This window comes from Pipistrellus kuhlii, unplaced genomic scaffold (genome assembly GCF_014108245.1).
Source record: "Pipistrellus kuhlii isolate mPipKuh1 unplaced genomic scaffold, mPipKuh1.p scaffold_m20_p_1, whole genome shotgun sequence".
Lineage (NCBI taxonomy): Eukaryota > Metazoa > Chordata > Mammalia > Chiroptera > Vespertilionidae > Pipistrellus > Pipistrellus kuhlii.
The window spans coordinates 40,901,651-40,926,794 of record NW_023425404.1 but is presented as its reverse complement, the minus strand read 5'-3'; the positions used below and the strand labels follow the sequence as shown (position 1 = coordinate 40,926,794).

The 25,144-nt window shown below is 36.9% G+C and overlaps 1 protein-coding gene across 3 annotated transcripts; it reads right to left on the bottom strand.

The window, feature by feature from the left end:
• Window positions 1–16: 16 nt before the first annotated feature.
• Window positions 17–19,494, bottom strand: MNS1 (meiosis specific nuclear structural 1). 3 transcript variants are annotated; one of them, XM_036441055.2, is made up of 10 exons: window positions 19,374–19,494; window positions 18,443–18,661; window positions 15,408–15,535; window positions 9,473–9,575; window positions 7,241–7,470; window positions 6,273–6,489; window positions 6,057–6,164; window positions 3,348–3,605; window positions 1,735–1,860; window positions 17–316 (listed from the first exon to the last, which is right to left on the bottom strand). In XM_036441055.2, the coding sequence occupies exons 1-10, from the start codon at window positions 19,374–19,376 to the stop codon at window positions 224–226; spliced, it is 1,485 nt and encodes a 494-aa protein (XP_036296948.1). In that variant the 5' UTR covers window positions 19,377–19,494; the 3' UTR covers window positions 17–223. The 3 variants fall into 3 exon arrangements, with proteins under 3 accessions (XP_036296948.1, XP_036296957.1, XP_045438211.1); XM_036441064.2 differs by having other exon boundaries at window positions 9,473–9,582; window positions 15,415–15,535; XM_045582255.1 differs by lacking the exon at window positions 19,374–19,494 and adding an exon at window positions 19,231–19,253.
• Window positions 19,495–25,144: the final 5,650 nt, after the last annotated feature.

The following is a 25,144-nucleotide window of genomic DNA, read 5'->3' as shown; positions in this document are numbered from 1 at the left end:
AAAAAACAGCAGTTAATTTTGCAGTTGAAAGTATTTAATCATTTTAATTTTTATCAGAAAATAAATGTTTTCTTATAGAGAACGACTTACAAATGATGAAATTAAGATGTTTTAGAAAATTCAAATAGACAAGATTCCTACTATCACTGAACTGTAAAACAAGACTTACACTGACATCTAGTGGCAACATGTAAAAGAATCCAGGTTTTACCAAATCTTGGTATCACTTTTCTTCGCAAGTTTCACTCCTTTTCTGATATGCTTTCCTAAACTCTTCACCAAGCATATGAATATCATTCTCTGTTTTGAATACTCCCTACAAGAAAAATATTTGTGGGTTACTTTAAATACCAGAATATTTCCCCAAATGCTTGTAAGACTAGCAAATAGAATTGAAATTTGCAGTTGTTTCTAGTAATTAAATCTCTTTAGTAGAGTTATATTAAAAAAAATGGCTTTCTTTGATATACATACTGAATATTCTCAGACTGACCAGACTTCCTAATTTCTCAGTTCCATTGTTGGAACTTGTCAAAGGAATCATCTATTTTATAAGTACTACTACTTGGATTGGCTGAATGGGAAGGAATTTATTGCATACTGTATGCTACCCTATCTTGAAACAGACCTACAATATGATTATGAGGGGTCAGGATGAAAAGTTCGGGTTTTGCCAGATTCATGCATGAGACTGGCTCTAGCTTCAGTTCTATGGGTAATCAGCAAACATTCAATCTCACAGGAAAGAATGAATCCAGGTTTGGAGTTTAGCCATTTGAATAAACCTTTGAAATTCTTTTGTTTTCTCTTATATAAGAGGTGGCTCTTTAAAACGAATTGAACTTAAGTATTTACTTATAGTTAAAGGATCAAGACTAATTTAGGTCATTTGGGCCATTAGGACCTAAAGGATAAAAAGTCATTTTAGGCTATCAGGTTCATTAGATTCTCCTCATTTCCATAATTATTTTCCTAAAAAAATATCTATATTCCAAGACTCTCCCAGAATTTGTAGTCTATTTCACAGAATTTATCAATTCCATGTGGCTTTTGTCATTAATATATCATTTTGTATTCATTAATCCTATCTAAACAATTAGACTATACAGTCTTGAGGGCAGGCAATAATTATTCAGGTTTCTCTTTCTCCTTCCTTAATTTGTGTTGGGCTAAATATAAAATATGCACTTGATTCGTCCAATTGACTAAAATATCAAATGGCAATATACACGAGTCTATATGTCTATATATGGCCTGTGAAATCTTAGTCACCCTGTATCTCAGATGTATTGTGAAATTTGTTATCTTCTGGAAGTTCTTTTAAAAGCAGGTTACTAGTACCTAGTGATAATACAATCTCCTACTAGAGAGCAGATCTGTCATAGATTCCTTTCAAGCATGTGCCTGCCGCTGATATTACTGATTACAAAACTTTCCTGTTGCAAAGTATCACAATTGCTTTATATTAGTTTAGTTTTAGAACACCTACACTGAACGGTGAGAGAAGAATCTCTAAACCTTAACTTCAATACATTTCACTCATACTTCTAAAAATGTGCCAAGACTATTTCTCATTTTGGAGATGTTCAATGAGTGGCTAAAATCTCTCTGCTGCTTGGTAACAGCAAAAAGTGAGCAAAACCCAGGACCTCTGTAATCCTAATACATGTTTGTTTGTTTTTTCCCCACCAGTAGATGCCATGAGGATTACACTTTGAGTTAAATCTCACTTACTTTAGGGAGATATCCTAGTAATTTTGTAGCATGTTCTTGGAGAAGTTTTAGTCTTTCTTCTTCAATAATTGCATTAATACGTCTTTGACCACTTTGCTGCAACTGCCATTCTTCCAGTTCCTGTTGCTGGAAATATAAATAAAATTTTATTGTCACATAATACCTTAATCTTAAACAAGTTGTCAAAACTACTCTTGCAGTGAATTAGATAAAAGTGATGAACTACTTATTGAGATTAATTCCAAAAGATACTAGATGATGTACCAGGGTGGGACAAAAGTAGGTTTATAGTTCATATGGAAAATGATACGGCAATTAATACATAAGAATTGTATTTTGTGTATTCACAACTGTAAAATACTTTTGCCCCACCCTAAATGTGTATCATATATATTTTATATACATACCTTTTACAGTAATTATGCCTTAAAAGTTATAAGAACAATACAAGGTAGAGCAAAAGTAGGTTTAGAGTTCATATAGGAAATACAATAATAAATGATACATGAATAAACTTTCACATACAACTGTAAGCCTTCTTTTGCCCTACTTTATGGTTATGCCTGGGATTTTAGGAGGCAAGTACATATTTTCAGGACAATGTCTTAATTGCCAAGGAGGAAATGTTCAAAGTGATTTCCTAATTAATTCAAATATTTGGCAGATGCTTAAGGTAGTTTACAGTATCTGACAAAAATAATGGATACAACACAATAAGGATATCTAAAAAAAATATTTCCATATATTAAATTTTTAAAAGCCTGTATGAAATACAAAAATAGCATCAAGAGTTCTGAATCCTCAACCACACCAACATTTTGTGCCATATGATGTGGAAGATATGACTAGCTTTAAAAAGTTTTAGGGCTTAAAAGGAAATGTATCCAAAAAATCCTGTTGACAGGGAAGGATGTTAAAAGGCAATATTGAAGTAGTGATGAATTCCTACCAAGAATTAATTTAGTTAAAGTAGGATTTGAAAAGGGGATAAAATAGGGTTAAGTAAAGTATCTCATTAATGCAAAGCTTTTCTTTGAAATAACTAGTTTACAAGGGTCACTATTTCTTCGGACCACTCTTTGTCAGAGTCATGGAAACAAGAAAGGAAAAAAATTATATATCATATATATTGCCGGAAACAAATCGGTTTTCACTAAAAGAGAGATGCTGACAGGAAGCCAAGTCAACAACCTTAATTGCTCTAACCACTCACCCTTTAGTTGAGACATTGTTAGCTGAAGCAGCCTCCACCTTGTTTGTCCCAGGAAAGTTTCTGTTATTTTCTAAGATGTTTTCCCCAAAGCCTCAATAAAAGGGATGGCAGGGCCAGAGCAGTGGTAGGTCTCCCACTAGAGTTAGACTACACCTGGCCCCCCATACCGCCAAATTGAATTTCTTCAAGTCTCTTCATTTGTGTGCGAACCTTCTCCAGAACTTGAACCCTGAATTGGAACCCTTTCCACGTGGGACGTGAAAGAGATTCCTATAATATATGATTCATAGCTATCATCTGGCACATAAAAGGTTCTCAGTTAACTGTTTACTGAATGAATACATGAGCTGATTGCTGTTAATGACCAAAAACCCACCCCCCAAAAAACCTTTTTTCTTACTTTGTCTGCAAGGAACTGATTGCGACGATCTTCAATAAGTTTCTCCACAGCCCTCCTGTGTTCTAGTTGCTTCATTCTTTGTTTGTGAGCATTCATTAATTCTATTCGATCATCCTCAGCAAATTTAGCTAACATAGCTTTTCTAAATTCCTCCTCTTCCTCTTTTGCAGCCTGTTGTACTAGTTCCTTCAAGGCCATTTGTTCTATAAAATTTTGCTTTAACTCCTTTTGCTTTCTCAACTTCTTTTCTGCTTCTTCCTAAAAAATATTTATATACAGAAGTTAATTCAATAACTTTCTTTAAAGCAGATTTCTAAAGAAAAGGGTAGAATAGTTTTAAGCTTATTGTTACAATGTGAAATAAAATTGAGAAATTAAGCCTTTTCAAGATAACACTTTGCCATTTTAATACCATTTGGATAAAGGGCATGTTACGTTTTGAATTGCCTTCTTGTTTTTAAATTTTAATTTGTTACTTGTTTTTAAATTTTAATTTGTATATATTTACCATCAGAATTAACACATAACTACTTTGAAAAGAGCTGATATAAAAACTTTTTGCTCACCCAAGTTTATTAAATCTGTGTTGTGTGAAATTTGTACCAACTATGAATCATTCTAGAATTTTGCATGAAATTATTGTTAAAATCATTGATAAATACTTTTCAGAACAATAATCTAGCAATGACAATCTAGGAAGAGTTAAAAAGTCCTTTCCTATAAACTTTAATTTTTCTAGCATTTTATTATGAAAAATTTCAAACATAACCAAAGAAATATTTAGAATTTTATAGTGATCACTCACATACCTTACACACCTGGGTTCTACTAATAATTGCTTTATCACTTTATTCAGTTAGGACTAATGTAAAATTTAAGTCCTTCTCTAATCTAACCAATCATTACACAAGCTCCAGTTTCTCCCAATTATTACACAAGCTCCAGGTAGTCCAGTATCCTGAAGGCAGGCATAGTAACACAATGTTTTTAAAAAGCAAGAGTGGGTTTTAAGTGATTCAATCCGCAGGATCAGTTATAGCAACTTTGATCATTGTATTGTGTATTCAACCTCTTCCCTTAACCCTATTTAATCCCCTTTTCAAATCCTACCTCCTCCATAAAGTCTTTTCTAATAACTCTAATTCATTTTTTTTGAGGGGGGGGACTTATATACCATTTAACTTTTCCATCATTTAATTTTACTTCATATGGTACATGCCTTATCTCCTCACTAAAAAAAAAATTCCTAATAGGCAATTTTATTTTTCTTTGGGCTACTATTTTCTTTATCAATTTAGCCATTGGTGCACATTTAGATATTATTTCCATGTCTTGGCTATGTAAGACTGCAAACTGGGCATCCAAAAGCAAAAACTGAACCTTGGCCTAAGTCTCACACCTTATGTAAAATATTAACTGAAAATGAGTCACTTGACTTATAAATACAAACATCAAAAACTGTTAGAATAATTTTTCAGGATCTAGGGAAAGACTTCCTAGAATTAATACCAAAACTGCAATTCATTAAAAAGGAAATTGATAGCCGAAACCGGTTTGGCTCAGTGGTAGAGCGTCGGTCTGCGGACTGAAAGGTCCCAGGTTCGATTCTGGTCAAGGGCATGTACATTGGTTGCGGGCACATCCCTAGTAGGGGGTGTGCAAGAGGCAGCTGGTCGATGTTTCTCTCTGATCGACATTTCTAGCTCTCTGTCTCTCTCCCTTCCTCCTCTCTGTAAAATATCAATAAAATATATTTTTTTAAAAAGGAAATTGATAAATTGGACTTCATAGAAATTGAAAACATTTGCTCAGAGAAAGACCCTGTTAAGAAGATGGAAAGACAAGCTACCAAACCAGTTTGGCTCAGTGGATAGAGCGTCAGCCTGCGGACTGAAAGGTCCCAGGTTTGATTCTGGTCAAGGGCATGTACCTTGGTTGCGGGCACATCCCCAGTAGGTGTTGTGCAGGAGGCAGCTGATCGATGTCTCTCTCTCATCGATGTTTCTAGCTCTCTATTCCTCTACCTTCCTCTCTGTAAAAAATCAATAAAAATATAAAATAAAAAAAAAAGACAAGCTACCGACTAGCAGAAGATATTTGTAACAAGGACTAATATCTAGGATATATAAAAACTCTTAAACTTTTACAACAAATGAACAACCCAATTAGAAAATTGGCAAATCATGAGATTAAGTTTCTTGATACTGTTTTTCAATGCTACATCCTGTGGTTTTCTGACTTTTCTCTATGTTAATGAGAATGGGTATTAAAATCTTCAATTACATGGATTCGCCTAGTTCTCCTTTTGGTTTTGTATTCTGAAGCTTTAGGTTCATACACACTTAGGACTAGTATGTCCTCCAGATGAGTTAACCCATATATTGACTTCCTCTCCAACTTGCGTCTTTTGAGTAGTGTCTGCATGGTACCTCCTTTTCCATCCTTTTGCTTTTAATTAAACTATATGTGTCTTCATGTTTAAGTTGTGTTTCTTATAGACTACATAGTTGCATCATGCTTCTTACACAGTTTGTGAACTGCTGCCGGGTCTTGCTTTGTTCATCCAGCCTGAAAATTTAGCTTTTCATTGTAGTGCTTAAACCATTTTCATAGAAGGCTATTATCAACATCACTGGGTTTAAATCTATCTACTGATTCATCTCAAATTATTATTCTCTATGTTAATCATTCTTTCAGTTTCCAACTTACATTTATTTTTCTCCTGTGTATTTCAGCTTGTTCTTCTTGGTATAATTCTTGTCGCACTTGTTCCAAATCTTCACGTTGCTGCAGCATTTGTCCCAATTTCTGAATCATCTATTAAATAAAAACAAAACAAAAAATAATTAGACATTTACAGGTACCAAATCCTATAACACATACCTCAGAATTTCTCCAGTGTTAATAAAGTGGTTATTTTAATACCATATTCTGAAGCTGTAGCCTTTTTTCTTCATTTTCTTGAATTCTTGCCATCCGATCTTCTTCTCTTTGTTGCTGCAAGTTGGCAAACTCTATGATTTTTCTGTTTTCTTCTTCCATTTCCTCACGTTTCTTTTCTCTCCACAGAGCCTGTTCTTTCTGAAACTCTTCTATATACCTCCGAGTTGCATTCATTTTTTCTAACCTGTGTTGTCTTTCTCTAAAATGCAATAGTGAGTGCAGTTTTATAGTAACAGAAATAATAAAGTATTGAAAAATATGTGTAATTTTGTTCAGTCAATCTGGGGAAAATGTATAGTGTGTTCATTCATTCATGCAACAAAATATTTTGAGTGTCTATTTGCCACTATCTATATAATGGATATATGTTTTTTCTGAGTAACATACTATTATGCCTTTTCTCTAACCTACTAATGAAGTTTTATGCATCACATTTCAAACACTACAACCTGCTAACATCTGCTTCACAGCACTCTGAAAACAAGTTCTCTGACATACGATATGGGCATATTTAAGACAAACGGATTATTCATTGTCACTTAATAAACATTTGTTAATTATCAGATAATTATCATGCCAAGAGATAAATAAAAGCTGGTCTCAGATTATGTAATAACATTATGAGGACTTACTGTGTATCAGACACACTCTTTAGGTGCTTTCCCTCCTCAAGCCTGAGATTAATGTAAATGTTTATGCACATAAAATTCGATTAACTGCCGAAACCGGTTTGGCTCAGTGGTAGAGCGTCGGTCTGCGGACTGAAAGGTCCCAGGTTTGATTCCGGTCAGGGGCATGTACATTGGTTGCAGGCACACACCCGGTGGGGGGTGTGCAAGAGGCAGCTGGTCAATGTTTCTCATAGATGTTTCTAGCTCTCTATCTCTCTCCCTTCCTCTCTGTAAAAAATCAATATATTAAAAAAATAAAATAAAATTCGATTAACTTACAATTGGTCTTCTTCATAGATTTTCCTAACAATTTCATCAATCATGAGTTTCTCTTTCAGCAACTGCTCATAAGCTTCCTGCTTTTTTCTCTCTTGGTCTTCAAGTTGTTTCTCTAAGTCAATAAAGTACTGTGCTTTTACTTTATTTCGTCTCTCTTCCGCAGCATTCTCTTCCTTTATTACTCTCTCCTGTTCTTCCATCATGGTTTTCACTATTTCAGCATCACGTTTCTGTTACGAAAACAAAATTCATCTTTCCATTTTCAAATCTGAGCAGTGTGATAGAATATTTTAAAGAGATGTAACTGGATATTATAAAGCCTGTTAAATAAAATACTCTCATCCACGTCAAAGGTAAGTCACAGTCACCTAAAGGGTTTGAATGATGAGTCAAACCGTAAAGAGGCTTTCCTATTCCTTCGAGTAGTTCCCTCAGAGCAATACGTAACAAGGAGAGTTATAACTCCACATGTGAAAAGCAGTAAATAAAGTACTCTATTAGTAACTTTATATTAACTGCAACACCATAGCCATCTCTTTCTTCTATTTAATGGTGGCAGTTTTAACCACTTTTAGCTCTGTTGTGCATGTGGAGGGGAAAAAGTGGCTCTATGGGAAGTAACCTCACAGGGTGATCTGATCATGGATTCCTAACTGGGAGGCTTGTAACTTTTTAGTAAAAGGTTTACCTTTGCCTAAAGTGAACCCTGTCCATTGTTTGTGTTCATCTAGGTTAACAGACCTTTGAAATAAGGCAGTAACCACCCTCAACAGAGTACATCATCTCATTAATACCCTGTAATCCAGTCCCCACTCTGCTTTCTTCCACCTCCAAATAATCTTCTTTATGTTCACTCTGTAATTTCAAATGCATAAACGAAGCTACAAAACTTAAGTCTCTGGAGCATTTGAGATTTTGCTCCCCAGCATATGTCATCAAATAAACTCTTAAGAAATCTTCAGGTTTGGACATTGCTTACGCTGATGAGTATCAGATGCTATTCAGAGTAAGGATGGTGCAGGCACACCTCAGAGATACTGAGGGTTCAGTTCAAACCACCACAATAAAGTGAATATTGCCATAAAGTGACGTGTGATTTTTTACCGCCCTAATGGTTTGGCTCAGTCGGCCTGCGCACTGAAAGGTCCCAGGTTCAATTCCGGGCAAGGGCACGTACCTTGGTTACGGGTACATCCCCAGTAGAGGGTGTGCAGGAGGCAGCTGATTGATGTTTCTAACTCATGGATGTTTCTAATTATCTCTCTCTCTTCCTCTCTGTAAAAAAATCAATAAAATATATATTTAAAAAAATTTTTAGAAATATATCCTCACTTGATATTCTTATTGATTTTAGAGAGAGAGAGGAAGGGAGGGGGAGAGAGAAACATTGATGTAAGAGTGAAATACTGATTAGTTGCCTCCTGTATGTTCCCTGACTGGAGACTGAACCCACAAGCCAGATGTGTGTCCCAACTGGGACTTGAACCTGAAACCCTTTTGGTGTATGTGATGATGCTCCAACTGAGCCACCTGGCCGAGGCAACATCTATTTTTATTTGATACCTACACTGTACTGTACCAGTTAAATATTTTAATATCACCCCTCTAATAGTGTGTATGAGTATGTGTGTGTATTGCTATATACAATACATACATGTATGTATATATACATCTTGATATCCACATACATAAAAGTTCAGACTTTTTAAAATAAAAAATGGCCTATGAAACTCCTTTGCCCAAGAGTAACTTTTACCCTGAACTTGGCAGGATGGCAGGACGTAGAAAAGGGGATAAAGTAGAGGGAAACATGGTAAGATGTGATTGCTGTTTATAATAGAGAAAAGTTTACCTAAAATTATAAAATGGTTTATTTTTTAGAATATCTTAAAAATGAAAAATTAATAACACAATGTAAATTATGCTAACAACTTGAACTGTATTGGTTTGTCAAAGAATAATTGGTTAGAGACCATAAAGAATGCTGGAGTTTTTTAATAGAGCCGTTCATTCTAAGCAGCAACCTAATCCTTTATGTCTCTGAAAGGCTCTAATATTAAACAAGGCTCAATATTAAATAACCCATGATTTCCTATACTTGAAAGATCTGAAAAATAAAAAGTATTTGAGAAATGTAGTACCGTAAATTCTTTCTAATATGTAACAATTTTCAAAAAATTATTTTAATGAACCTAGAAATACATAGAAGAGATTGGACAGAAACATGCTCACCATTTGTTCATATTTAATGGCATCCTTCTCAGCAATCTGAGCCGCCCTTTCTTTATTCATGTAAGCCGCTTTTAATTTCTTCTCCAATTCTCTGATCTCAATACTGTTTTTAAAAACAAACAGAAATTTAAATTTGAGGAAGATTACCATAAACATAACCTATATTTGAAATTTAAAACAATTTTTATCTAAATGTGTGAAGTATATTTACATTACAGTAGGTTCTTGGGTTAACTAGGAGATCCGTTCCTACAGCACTACATAATGCGATTTTCACCGTAAGTCAGAGCCCAGCTAATAAGCATCTCTGTCACTCACATGGAGCACATACAAAGCAGTAATGAAATGAAACAGTAAAAAAAAAATTTAAAGAAATATACCAATTCCTGACCTTGTGGTAAATAAATAATAAAAAACATAAGCACATATGTACATACATCAAAATGACAGAAAATAAATGGGAGATGGCGACATAATCATGAAACTACATACGTCGAGTCCAGCGTAATTACAGGACTGCCTGTATTATTTAAATACTACAGGCCCGATGCACAAAATTTGTGCAAGGGCCTTGGCCCCAGCCCCCACCTGCCGCTGCCACAAGGGGGTGAAGTGGGGGTGTGGGCCTCTGCTGCCTCTGACTCAGCTCACTGCGGCTTTGTCCGGAAGGAAGGACTTCCGATCTAATTAGCAAAATAAACAAATGAGACATCAACTAAAAAGCTTTGCACAGCAAAGAGAACCCTCAACAACATGAAAAGGCAGCCGACTGAATGGGAGAAGATTTTCACCAATGATACATCTGATAAACAATTAAAATCCAAAATAATTATGTAACTCATACAATTTAATATAAAGTAATTTGATTAAAAATGGGTAGAGAACCTGAATTGACATTTCTCCAAAGAGGACATACAGATGGCCAACAGACATTAAAAAAGTGCTCAACATCACTAATCATCAGGAAAATGTAGTAAGTTAAAATCAAAATACAATCACCTCACAACTGTCAGAATGGCTATCATCAATAAATCAACAAACAACACTGGTGAGGATGTAAAAAAAAGAAAACCCTGTGCACTGTTGGCAGAATTAAAAATTGCTGCAGTCACCCTGGTTGGTGTGGCTCAGTTGGTCTGACATTGTCCCAGGCACCAAAGGGTTGGCGGTTCAATTCCTGGTCAGGGCACATGCCCAGGTACCACGCTTGAACCTGATGGGGAAATGCAGGAAGCAGCTGATCAGTGTCTCTTTCACATCGATGTTTCTCTCTCTAAAAAAATCAATAAAAACCTTAAAAAAAAAAATACAGCCACTATGGAAACAAATATGGAGATTCTTCAAAAAGTTAAAGATTGAACTACTAAGACCCAGCAATTCCACTGATGGGTATTTATCTGAAGAAATCTAAAACACTAGTTTGAAAAGAGGTATGCACCTCTGTATTATTTACAATAGTTAAGATATGGAAGCAACCTAGGTGTCCCTCGATAGATGAATGGATAAAGAACATATGGTACATATAGATAATGATATAGTACTCAGCCACAAAATGAAATAAGTCAGAAAAAGACTAATACCATATGATTTCACTTATATGTGGTATCTAAAAAACAAAATAAATCAGCAAACAAAACAGAAACAAACTCAGATACAGAGAACAGACTGGTTGGTTGCCAGATGGAGAGGGAGGGTTGGGGTGGGTGGTAAAACTGGTGAAAGGATTAAGAAGTACAAATTGTCAGTTATAAAAAGTCATGGGGATATAAAGTACAACATAAGGAATATAGTACTAAACTTATCAGGGTCATCACTTCATAAATTATAATGTCTAATCACTATGAAGTACATGTGAAACTAATAATATATATATATATATATATATATACACATAACCCTAAGCAACCGTTACGACCAGTCGACTATCGTTATGACGTGCACTGGCCACCAGAGGGCAGACGCCCAACTCAGGAGCTGCCCCCTGTTGGTCACTGCGCTCCCACAGCCAACTTCCTGCAGCCAGACAACCTCCCATAGTCCCTCCCCTCAGAGTGGGTGAGATGGCCCCAAGTCGCCCCAATCACCGGCCAGGCCGAGGGACCCCACCCATGCATGAATTTGTGCACCGGGCCTCTAGAATATCAACTGTAATTGAAAAATAAAATAAAAATTTTTATAGTTTTGTCTGAGTTTTTGTTTTGTTTTTTGCTTAATTCTTTAACCTTTTTTCACCCAGCCCCCTCAAACCCTATGTCCTTCTTTTATAAGATAAAAAATAAAATAAAAATAATAAAGGATTTTCTTGGCTTATTTAACTCCATGTATTTACTTCCTACCTCAATTTTGTTATAATTTATTATACTTTTAACTCTATACATATATTAAATTCCAAAAGACACAAGTGATTTACACATTCAAATTTCACTTAGATTTAACTTCCTGAAATTCTGAAATTAATGTTGGGTTCATCTCCTTTCTTCCACCTGAAGAATTTATAGTATTTCCTTCAAGGCAGGGCTACTGTAATCAATTCTGCTGAAATTATTTTTTATTCATATCACAGACTTAATTTTAATCAACATACTGATGATGAGTCTGGAATATAACTGTATTGGCATCAGCAAGGAACAGGTTATACATTGAATAAGGGAAGACTATATCTTTTCTTTGAGCTTGTTTTTCACTGAAGTGAAATACAAATTATGTATGAGGTATTGCTTTTGCTTTCATAAACAATTTGTTTTCTATATAATAAATATATTGTTGCTAATTATGCAATAATTGTAAGTTGTATAATTAATTGTGCCATACAATTAATGAATTTAATCATTCTAAATATAAATAATAACTAATTATAATTATTCATTAAATTGTACTATACTTAACATAAGCTTTCTAAAAATGGGTATTGAGTTTCCCAACTCCACTTAAAAACAATGATAAAATAAACTGTTTTATAAATATTTTCTTGGGTAAAAAAATGATGTGTTCAAAATCAAATAAAAGTCTCATGACTTCTGAACTTATTTTCTTTTTTTTTTTTTTTTAACATATTTTATTGATTTTGTACAGAGAGGAAGGGAGAGAGATAGAGAGTTAGAAACATCGATGAGAGAGAGTCATCAATCAGCTGCCTCTTGCACACCCCCCCACTGGGGATATGACCGCAACCAAGGTACATGCCCTTGACCGGAATCGAACCCGGGTCCCTTCAGTCTCCACGCCGATGCTCTAGCCAAACCGGTCTCAGCTGAACTTATTTTCTAAGTAAATTTCAATCATTTTAAAAAATTTGCTCTGTGTTTAAAAATTAAAACTTTTTTTTAATGTAAGCAGCTGAATCTTAATATAGGTACTTTGGATTACTTTGGATACATTTTAAGTACCACAGCAAACATTTTCTTAGACTTCCAGTTTGCAACTGAACATACTCATTAGGAAAATGGTCTGTTTCTGCATGTCAGTCACAATTTTACCAAGGCTCATGCACAAAATAAGACATTCTCAGCAGTTTTGCATTGCTGAGAGGCAGCATACTCTATTTGAAAGAATGCTCAACTGAATTGCTTTTGCCTTAAATCAGAAGAAATTTTTCACAAGGTATAGAATTTTAGATGGGCTATTATTTTCTTTCATCTCTTTAAATACATTTTCATCTCTTTAAATCTTCTAGTTTCTACTACTGCTGCTGAAAATTCAATCATACTTTTTATTGTTGCTCCTTTGAAATCTTCCTTGTGTGGCTATTTTTGTTATTTTTATTATTTTCTCTACTGTTGGATTTCAGAAGTTTGACCATGATGAATACGAATGTAGTTTTCATTATATACTAGAGGGCTGTACATGAAATTCGTGCATGGGTAGGGTCCCTAGGCCTGGCTGGCCATCAGGGCTGATCTGTGGGGTGACTGGTGAGGTGATCAGGTGGCCCCGGCTCATCCCTGCCTTGGCTGGCCTGACACCGCCCACTCGCCAGCCCCACCCTCCATCCCCCACTGGTCGGGGCCTGTGGGTTAGGGGCAGCTCCTACATTGAACATCTGCCCCCTAATGGTCAGTGTGCATCATAGCAATTATTTGTTCCACTGGTTGTTCTGCTGTTCGGTCGATTTGCATAATAGGGTTTTATATCGATAGAAAAATGCAGTCTATCTTTTATCATTTTTGGAAATCCTTGGCCTCTCCAAATACTGTTCTGCATCTTCCTCTTTCATGTCTCCTACCAGCACTAAAATTATACATCTGTTAGAACTTTTCACTATATCCCAAATCTCTTTGAAGTTCTCTAGTATATTTTTCTATCCTTTTTCTCTCTGTGCTTTATATTCTAGATATTTTCCACTAATCTGAAACACTTTATCTCTTCATCTGTTTCAATCAATCTAACTGAATTCTTATTATTGAAGTAAAACACACACTAAAGTGCACAAATCTGAAGCATACAACTTGTAGAATGATGTCACACACCTGTCCATCTGCTAACTAGTTAAGCTCTGCTTCACTTAACTCTCACCCATAGTTTTGGAATCAGCAGGTTACAAACTCCCAGCTCACCATTCTGGTTTCCTTCCTCTCCAGATCTCACTGTTAACGCTTTCTCCAGACAGCCTCTTCTCAGAAGGAGCATTTATCTGCATCACCTAGTCTACAATTGCTAGGAAGCTCCTCTCTTTAAATCTTATATCAGTGAATTAAACAAGACATGTCACATAATAGAAAACCATGAGAAATAGCTTACAATGACTTGAGAATTAAGGTCCAAAAAGATAGTTTGAGACTAGAACAATATGAAGACATTAGCAATAATTTTAAATCATTTTTTAATAATTAATAACCCCTTAGAGAATTTAAAAGTTGTGGCCCTACAAAGATATACATAAATTTATTTGCCAAATATATAATTTTAATGAGGCTCAAAACCCCTGAAACTCATTCATGGGTCCTATCATATTCTACAGAAATCCTCTTATTTAAGATAAAACGCAACAACTATCAAAGTACATTTCTACTATATTCGACTATATAAGTACATGGGCATTTAGTTAGCCCTGAGTTTTAATCAAAAGGGTGACATGGATACCCCTCAAAAGCAACTCAATCTTAGACAGGAAACATATTCTAGAACAATCCCACTATTAGGGGTACTACCCAATACCCTGGAGAAAGTGCAATGATACCAAGAAAGAAATTGTGGTGGCAATATTTTGTTAAGAAACACCAATAATCTAAATTAGATTTACAGAGGAGAACCTAGAAGTTGAACAAATTAAGGAATGAAGGATATCTAAGTTACAGAAGAAAACATTTAATGGACTCATAAATATGAAAGGATGTCCTCAAGAAAAACTAATTTCCCCCCCATCAGATAGCAAAAGTGAGATAAGCACATGAAAGTTACAGGGAAATCAATTTTGAGACAGCTGGGGGAAAGGTTATTCAAAGTTAGGACCAAATGAAAAAAGGAAGTTCCTGTCACAGTCACCAGAGGTGTTGATCACAAATGACCAACCGCTTTCCAGGAATACTGTAGGAAGTTTATGTGGGAGTATAAAATTAAATGAGGTATCACCCAAAGTTCTCTTAAGACTAGGATTCCATGAGTCTATTTTTTTTTTTAATAATAGGTCATTTAAAAAAAAATATGTTTAGAGGAAAGAGCAAAGGAAATTGATTTCTTTTTACCACCTTAAATATTAACACCTTACTTCTAGAAATACAGCTTCTTTTCTCAAATGAATCTATATATATATATATATATATATATATATATATATATATATATATATATATATGATATAAAGCAGTAAGTATTTCCAGGCAAAATGTTAACTAAGTGCAATGATATAAAGAAGTAAGTTTCACTCTCAGGTACTAAGCATTACACAGAAGTTTACAGAGAAAGACTAACTGCATGGAATTTATAGAAACCAAGATACCTGTTTTCTTTTACTTGTTGCCTTAGCTTTTCATCCTTCAGACTTTCGTGCTTTAGTTTTGCCAGTTCCACGGCCAGTTTTTCTTCTTGTTCATACTGGAGTTCTTTCAATCTTCTGTTTTCTTCTGACTGAATAAGAACAAAACAAAACAAAGCACATAACTTTAGTTATTTATCTTCCAGAATCAGTTTTGGGTTTTTTTCATAAAGGCTGAATTTACTTGTTTATAACAGAAAACTGCAAGTGCCTTCAGAGCCAACCTCCCACAGTTCCTCCTCAGCTCCCATGGTTTGAAGGGCCCATGTGGAGTGAGCAGGGTCCCTCTGGCAGATGGGGTCCTTCAGCCTGGCCTGTGGGGATCGGGCTGAAGTCGGCAGTCCAACAATGCCTGAGGGGGTCTTGGAGTGCGAGAGGACACTCTGCAAAGTTGCTGTCACTTGGCAGCTCCTGCGTTGAGCGTCTGCCCCCTGGTGGTCAGTGCACATCATAGCTACTGGCCAGTTGGCTGGCAGCTTAGCCTTTTATATAGATAGATAGATAGATAGATAGATAGGACTGCAAATTAAAGACAACAAAGAGGAAGTAAACAGATAAATTCAGAATGTGGGATATCATAAACAACAAATGGCCTAGTTAATAACAATTGAGAAACATGAAGTTAAAAAAATTAAAGAGCCCTGGTTAGAGCATCAGCCCACATACCAAAGGGTCACAAGTTTGATTCCAAGTCAAAGACAAATACCTGGATTGCAGGTTTGCTCCCATCCTGGTCAGAGTGTGCTGGAGGCCACAGGTCACATCTCTCTCTGTCTCCCTCTCTCCTACTCTCTCTTTAAAAGTCAATATAAATACAGCGGGGAGGGGAGGGAGATCTGGGGGAGATAATAGATCAACCGAAGGACTTGTATACATGCATATAAGTACAACCAATGGACACAAAAAAACTCCGGGGAGGGAGGGTATGTATGGGAGGGGGGGGCAATGTTAAAATATGTACACAGATAATAATTTAATTAAAAAATGTAAAAAAAAATACATAGGAGAATAATCCCACCAAATGTTATTAAAAGTCATTGTTTTCCTTCTAAAAAAAAAGTCAATGTAAAAAAATATCTTCCAGTGAGAATTAACCAGCAACAATAAAAAATTAAGGATGATGCAAGAGCTGTCTTAGATTAAGAGTGATCTAACAGACAAACAGACAAATATACTGCAAGAACCTTGTTTATACCCTGATTAAAACAAACCAACTGAAAAAGCAGATTCCTGACATAATCACAGAAATGTGCTTATGAAATGATACCTAGAAGTTATTGATAATTCTATTGGGTGAGATAGTGGCACTATCTAAGAAAATATTTTATAAGATGCCTACTGAAGTATGCAGAAGATAGCTGATAGGATATTTGGGATCATCTTTAAAGAAAAATAAGAATAAAAGAAATAAGAAAAAAAGCTAAACGCAGAGATCTTGCTCAGTCTTAAAAATAAATCATGTCTAGCCGAGACTGGTTTGGCTCAATGGATAGAGCGTCGGCTTGGGGACTGAAGGGTCCCGGGTTCGATTCCGGTCAAGGGCATGTACCTTGGTTGCGGGCACATCCCTAGTAGGGGGTGTGCAAGAGGCAGCTGATCGATGACTCTCTCTCATCGATGTTTCTAACTCTCTGTCTCTCTCCCTTCCTCTCTGTACAAAATCAATAAAATATATTTAAAAAAAATAAAAAATAAAATAAATAAATAAATCATGTCTAAATTTCTGGAATTTGGAACTTAGAGAGATTGTTACTACTTTTAATTAAAAAAAGAAGCTTGCTTTTTTGTCACATGATGTTGTGACAAAATGTTGAACATAAAACAGGCACTCAAAAAACACTGAAATGTCAGGATACTTTTTTCACATTTATGAGAACTCATTTTTTTTTTTATTGGCTTCCCTTTTTCTACCACCCTCATCCTTTTAAACATTTAGAAATTTCCACTGTATTTTAGGAGATATAAATTGTACCCGAATTCTTCAAGGCAGTATTTAAAAATACGAGTAAATTCATACTTAATATGTAAGTGTTCATTTTCTGCCTCTTAATGTTTAATATCAGTAAGTTCAAAAGGTATTAAATGTTTGTCTTTATAACTTTACTAGAGGCCTGGTGCATGAAATTTGTGCATTGGGTGGGGCAGAGGTTGTTCCTCTGCCCAGCCTGTACCCTCTCCAATCTGGGACCACTCAAGGACTGCTGGCTCCCAACTGCTCACCTGCCTGCCTTCCTGATTGTCCCTAACTGCTTCTGCCTGCCAACCTGATCACCCCCTAATCACTTCCATGCTAGCCTGAATGATGTCTAACTGCTCCCCTGCTGGCCTGGTCACCCCTAACTGCCCTCCCCTGCAGGGTTGATTGCCCCCAACTGTCCTCCCTTGCAGGCCTGGTGCCTCCCAACTGCCCTCCCCTGCTGGCCATCTTGTGGCAGCCATCTTGTGTCCACCTTGGGGTAGGATGTTTGACCACATGGGGTCAACTATCTTGTGTGTTGGAGTGATGATCAATTTACATATAACTCTTTTATTAGACAGGATGGAAGGCAACAGAACTGTATTTATGTGAACAAAACTGTTGACATTAGTAATTATGGATATCATATTTATAAAAAAATAAAAAAACACACCTGAGTGCTAACTTTGTTCTAGGCACTATATCGCAAGGGCTTTGCATGTATTAACTCATTAATCATTAAAACAGTCATACAAAGTAGGTACTATTATTATTCCCATTTTATAAATGAGGCATAAAAATTAAAAGCAACCCACCCAAGGTTCCACAACTAATATACAGGAATCCTAGGATTCAAAGACACATATAATCTAGCTCCAAAATCCCAGCTATGAACCAACACACTGGGCTGACTTACTTCGAGGCGTCCCATGTCTGATGCTGTTGTCTATCTATTCAATTCCAGTATGAATGGTTAGCTTTAATCATTTCCAAGGAGAAAATGAAGAGGGAAAATGGTGTAAGAATGAATAACAGAATTTACCTTTTGAATAGCCTCTTCCGTATCCAACTCAAATTGTTCATCCTGTAATATCCTGAGGAATCTCTTGCGATCAGCTCGGTCATCATTTTTATTCCGCACAATTTGGTCCCTGATTTGAGTCTCTATCCTTTTTAGAGCATTAAGGTGCAACATTTGTTTGTAGTTTCTATCTACTAATTGCTGGTGCCTTTCATTGAAGCTCAAAGTCCTTTTGGAAGCCTATAACACAAAAATAAAAATATATAAAAGTATGCGTATTTTGGTGTTGCAAAATCTAAATTTTTGAAAATATATTTATGTAACCCTCAGGAACAAATGGAACAAAGATAGGTAACAGTAATAAAAAAAAAATGGGGAGGCTTCGGCTTCCTTCTTAATTCAGAGGGATAATAGAAGTGTAAATGTGCTAGAAATCTATCAAGGAAGTAGGTACTATTATTCCCCACTTTATAGATGAAGTGTCAAAAGTAAAAGCAACTTTACAAGGTCCTTCAGTTAACAGGTGTACTAGGATTCAAAGACAGGCAGTTGAGCTCCATACACCCAGTTCAGGACTGACTGCTCCGCAGGGAATTCCTCCCCCCCCCCCCCCCCCCCTTCCCTTCCCCGCTCCCGACCTCGCCCCCTCCTCCAGCTTGGCCATAAAGTGCTGTTCTCATGCCCGTCAGGCGTCCCTAATATAGATTTAACGGGTCCACCCGCTGCTACTTATATGGGAAATAAGGTTTTTACCGGGCAGATCTAACAGTGTGGGGAAAGTGCAAAATAAGCTGGAAGCTACCGCGCACCGGAACGCAAAGGCAACTTCCCCACTAGTTCTCAGGCCCGGCATTTCAAATCCTCTTTTGGAAGCAGGCCAGCTTCAAACGACCGCTCCATCGACAAGTAAACTAGTGGGGCCGAGACCTTCCCGCCGGCCCCACCCGCTCACCATCTTGGCGAAGGAAAATCCCCGGCTTCAGGGAGCCACAACCCCCCGGCAAACGCTAACAGCGCGGCGCTCTCTGGTGTTTACGCGGTTTCCCGGCAACGGCCACGACCTGGCCAAGGCGCGGCCTCCCATTGGACGAGAAGGACCCAATCAGCGGTGAGGTTCTTGGGAAGCTGGCTCCTCCTATAGGCCTAAAGGAAGGCGGCGGGAAGTTCAGATCCTGGGTGCGGAGGCCGTCAGCCCTTTGGCGGTCTGTGCGGGAGCTCACGATTTCCCTCCGCGGCTAACGTCTGGGGGGTTAGGGAGCCAGGCTGAGGAAACTTTTTGCATAGAAATGCACAAAATTCTGCCGAAAACGGTTTGGCTCAGTGGATAGAGCGTTGGCTTGTGGGAAGGTCCCAGGTTCGATTCCGGTCAAGGGCATGGACCTTGGTAGCGGGCACATCCCCAGTAGAGGGTGTGCAGGAGGCAGCTGATCCATGTTTCTCTCTCATTGATGTTTCTAACTCTATCCCTCTCCCTTCCTCTCTGTAAAAAAATAAATATATATATATTTTAATGTATGTACCACATGGATATTACTCTAATGTGTAATACATGGTTCTGGTACCAATGAGAGAAAATAAAGATGATCACAGGAGGTAGATCTGGTTTATTTCATCAGCAGGTTAAAGGAAAAGTCCATTTTAAATGAAAGAACTTAAGGACAGGAATGGGTCAGAGAAATTAGTCAAATATTGGTTTTAGAGATAACATTTTTAGACAAATATAAAATCTCAAAAAAAAAATTAAGGTAGTAGGTGCAAGCACCTGACTTAGTTTGTGTTGTCTAACTCAAAGTCCATCTAGTGTAGCACTATCTCTGCTTAAAGATTAATAACAAAAAAAGACTTCAGCCTGGTTTCAGCCTCAAAATTTAAAAAGCTTGGAAGTCATCGTCTTCATCCTTACTACCAGAAAAAGCTGAATAAACATTAATTCTTTTTCTTGGACAAATTATAGAACCAAGGTCCCAGGACAGCCCACCACCCAGCAATCTGGAGAGAGGTAAAATCAAGGAGTCACGTCCAAGACCTAATTGCCTGGAGCCATAAACTACTAACAATTAAGTGGTAATTTTGATGGAATGGTAAAGGCTAAGCGTGGATGAGGGTCAGTGGAACCAGGAGGGCCTGCAGTGTTAGGGAGGCCCCCACACTTCCATGGGTTTCGCCTCCAGGAATCCCGGCAGGTTCTCACAGTGAAAAACCAAGGAAGATCTCTGGGATGAGAAGAATCATTGTGAAATATGTCCAGAACCTTCTACATAATAAAGGCCACTATCCAGAGGAAACTATTTACCACAGCCTTATCCCACCTTGGACACTTCTCCCGCCTTCCTGTCTCACCTAATGGAGAGAAAGAAGCTACGAAACACCTGTGAAGGTCACAGCCCTACAAATAGAGATTTAATCATAAAATTGTAAAAGCTTTCCCTTTTCCACGCTTTACCACCACACCACAATGCTCCCGTGTAATAACAGTGGATTACAGCTGGGAGTGCTGCAAAACACACACTAATGAGAAATTCCTAGGAAAATCCACAGACAACAGGAGACAAAAACAAAACACTAGTGACTAGAGGAATCTGAAGCCTCTGGCACCTACAGATACAGCAAACAATAAACACAGCCCAACCTCTAGATATGTTATAAAAAACCTCACACCTCACTAAAGCCTTATTTACCTCAGTTCCTGTTACCTAATATACCAGCTCCAGCTTTCAACAAAAAGTCTACAAGAAGAAAGGCAAGCTGCTAAAAGGCAAGAAAAACAGTCTGGCAGACAAAGTTAAGCGTCAGAACTACACTCAGCTTTGACACAGATTTCTCGGGTAGTAAACAGGAATTTAAAATAACTGATTAATTTCTGCAGAGTGCTGATGGAAAATGTGGACAGCATGCAATAACAGATAGGTAAGATAAGCAGAGAGATGGACACTCTAAGAAAGAACCCAGAAGAAATTCTAGGAATCAAAAACACTTAGCAAATGATGACTGCCTTTGATATAAGCCTATTAGTAGACTGGATACCCCTGAGGAAAGAATCAGGGAGCTTGAAGATTTGTCAATAGAAACTTCCCAAACTGACATGCAAAAAGATTGACTGAAAAAAAAGATAACTCCTATGGGTTTGGATACCTCATCTTTGTGTCTAAGATGTCTTTCCATAAATAGCACATTTAGAAGTTGTTGGATGTTGTTTTTTTATTCAATCTGACATCTGTCTTTTAATTGTTATACTTATGACATTTACATATTATTGATAAGGGTGCATTAAAATCTATATTTTGCTAATTTTAAAATTTGTTATACCTGTTCGTTGTTCCTTTTCTCTTTGTTTTCTGTCTTTCTTTATATTTTTTGTGATTCCATTTTATTTTCACTATCAATTTATTATTCCTCATTATGTTTAGTAATGGCCCCAAGGTTTAATATGTATATTTAAATATTCAAATAGTACAATTCTGTCTCATTTGTTGTGTATAAACCTTACAACAGTATGATTCTAATTCCTCTATCCCATATTTTGTGCTATTATCATATTTTACTTTTACATATATAAATCCACAATATGTTTCCACATAGGTTAGATGGTTTGATGTTGCCTCAATGCTCTCAAATACTGTGGGGTTTTTTTCTTTATCTTTCTTTAATCTTTTTCTCCTTGTATTTCTGTTTGGGTAATTTTTATTGCTATATTTTCAAATTCAATGACTTCTTCCTGAGCTGTAAGTCTTCTGTGGAGCTTGTCAAAAGCATTCTTCAAGTTCATTACTGTTTTGGTTTTTATCTAATATTTTCATTTAACTTTTTCTTATAGTTTCCATCTTCTCATAAAAATTACCCATCTTTTCATATATTGTCTGCCCTTTCATTTGAGGCTTTAATTATATTGATCATAGTATTTAAAATTTCCTGAGAGTTTCACCATCTGGGTCATATATGAATTTTGACTGATTGCTTCATATTTATACAGTCTTTACAAATGTTACAATGTCTTTTTTCATTTTTGTGGATCTCATTTTTTTAATTAAATGCCAGACATAATGTAGAAGACAATAGAGACGAAGGTAAATCATATTTACACCTGGAAGTAAAAACACCTGTCCTTCTGCTACATTAGTGTAGGAGGCTGAGGCAGTATAGCAGGAGGTGAACTGCATTTGAGCTTGGTTGTTACCATGGTTACCTTCAGTGCTCCACTATCTTCAGCTTTTTTTGTTTTTTAGCATTAGCTTGTATTATATTATGGGCTGGTTTCCCAGAAGGCTTCTCCCGATGTCTGTGATCCGCCCCTAGCATTAGGCTTTCCCCATGTTCCTGCACATTGGAGAGTGTCTCTCTCCACACCCTGGCTCCTGCCTCCAGGAGTAGATCCCTGTCCTTTGTTGCTCATGCTTGCTGGCCAGGTGGTCGGAGGAGGAGGTTTCTCTTTTGTTCTGGCTCAGTCTCAGCATTAGGTCAGCTAGCTGTGAAGGGTATCATAAATTGGACATTTTTTCCTTAATAGTAAGTATTCACTGTCCCCAGCTCCTAACCTGATCTGTAAAGGTTTGTATGTCTACTTCAAGTTTCTTCTTCAAACTTGAGCCACAGTGGACTTCTTTGAGCTCCTTCCTGCCAGATGGCCTTTGTATGTGTGCATCTCCACCTGTAATAAGACCAAAACTCCAGCAGCCACATAGTTGATGAGCTCGCACATGCTCTACCAGGGGTCTTCAAACTACGGCCCGCGGGCCACATGCGGCCCGCAGAGGAGTCTGATCCGGCCCGCCAGGTATTTTGGGCAGTGAGCGCAGCCGAGGTGTCACAGTTGGAATTAGTAGTTCATATAGTCCGGCCCTCCAGCTCTCTGAGGGACCGTGATCTGGCCCCCACTTTAAAAAGTTTGAGGACACCTGCGAGTCTAGACAGTAGAGCAGAGAAATAGAAGGAGCTGTGATGTTTTTATGACCAAAGAGCTACTATACCAGCCCTGCCTAATTCTTGACCTCATGCTAAATGAAAGAAAAATAAACAACTGAACTAAGCCTCCAAGTCCTGTTTTTACCCAGAATTATATTACTGTTAAACAAATGCAATTCCTAATTGAAACCCATTTAATCTAATGGGTTAAAGTGAGTAAACACACACACACACACACTATCACTGTTTCATTTTGAAGGTTAGTTGGCAGAGTGGAGATTCTCTGATTTCCTTTCTCCTATTTTCCTCTCCTCTTTTTATCTTCAGGAAGCTGCTGGCCAGTTTTTCCCTTCCTTTAATCTATGTACTCTTAGAGTTTTGATCACAACATTGAATTATTGGTTTTGTTTTCCAAAATATCCATGCAACATGCCTGTCTAGTAATTTGATCAACCCCAGGGTCAGAGGTGAAAACGTAGACTAAGCCTGGGTGGATGCAGAGCCCTGGCCTCCACCGCGAGAATCTCGCCCCCACTGTAATCATACCGACATCCTTTGAGCGTGCTCACTCAACTAGTTACCGATGCACCAGGGTTACTATTGATAGTATACTACCAACATTCCTATACCTTTTCTGTAAGAATTTACTGGGAGAATTCCCCAAAAGGCTTCACTAAACTAGAGATCCATTATGATTTCTTTATTTCCCTTAACGGCTTAACACAATCCAATTGATTGCTTGACAGCCACATGACAATTGTTTTTGGTTGAATAGATTCAGGACAACATTATTTACCTCAAATGCTCACAAATAAATAAATAGAAATGTTTTTAAAACATGAACAGGTCATAAATGTGACCATTAAATGTTTAGTTACTTGGTAAAAGTAAATTCTATCATGTACAATGAACTTCTAAATCACACCGATATATCTTTGCAAGGAAATATTTGTAATTTAAAGCTAGCTAATCAAATACACAAAGTATTTCACTCATCAATACATAAATTATCTATTAAATCAGGCTCTTACGTAATCAATACCACTTGCTTCTTAAAACACCCGGTATTTCAGAACCCCACACAGAGTAAGCAATAGTTTAAATGCATTACATCTCTTGTAGCAATATTTTTGCTGATGTATCTCCTGGGGCAAGGGAAACAAAGGAAAAACTAAACAAATGGAACTACATCAAACTTAAATGCTTCTGCACAGCAAAAATAACTATCAACAAAATGAAAAGGAAATCGATTGTATGAGAGAATATATTTGCCAATGATACATCTGACAAGGGGTTAATTTACAAAAAATATAAAGAACTTATACAACTCAACACCAAGAAGACAAACAACCCAATTTAAAAATGGGCAATGGACCTGAATAGACACGTCTCCAAAGAGGACATTCAGATGGTCAATAGACATATGAAAAGATGTTCAACATCACTAATCATCAGAGAGATGCAGTTTAAAACCACAATGAGGTGTCACCTCACACCTGTCAGAATATTATCATCAATAAATCAACAAACAACAAGTTCTGGTGAGGATGTGGGGAAAGGGGGACTGTAGGTGGGAATGTAGACTGGTGTAGCTACTGTAGTATGGCGTTTCCTCAAAAAATTCAAAATTGGAAAAAAATTAAAAATTGAAAGGCTTTTTGACCCAGTGATCTCACTTCTGGGAATATATCCTAAGAACAAAAGGCCCATACATGAAATTCATGTAAGGGGCGTGGTCCTCGCAGCCCCGGCTTCATCTGGAAGGTGGTTCTGCTATTCGGTCTAATTAGCATATTAGCTCTTTATTATATAAAAATTCTGAAA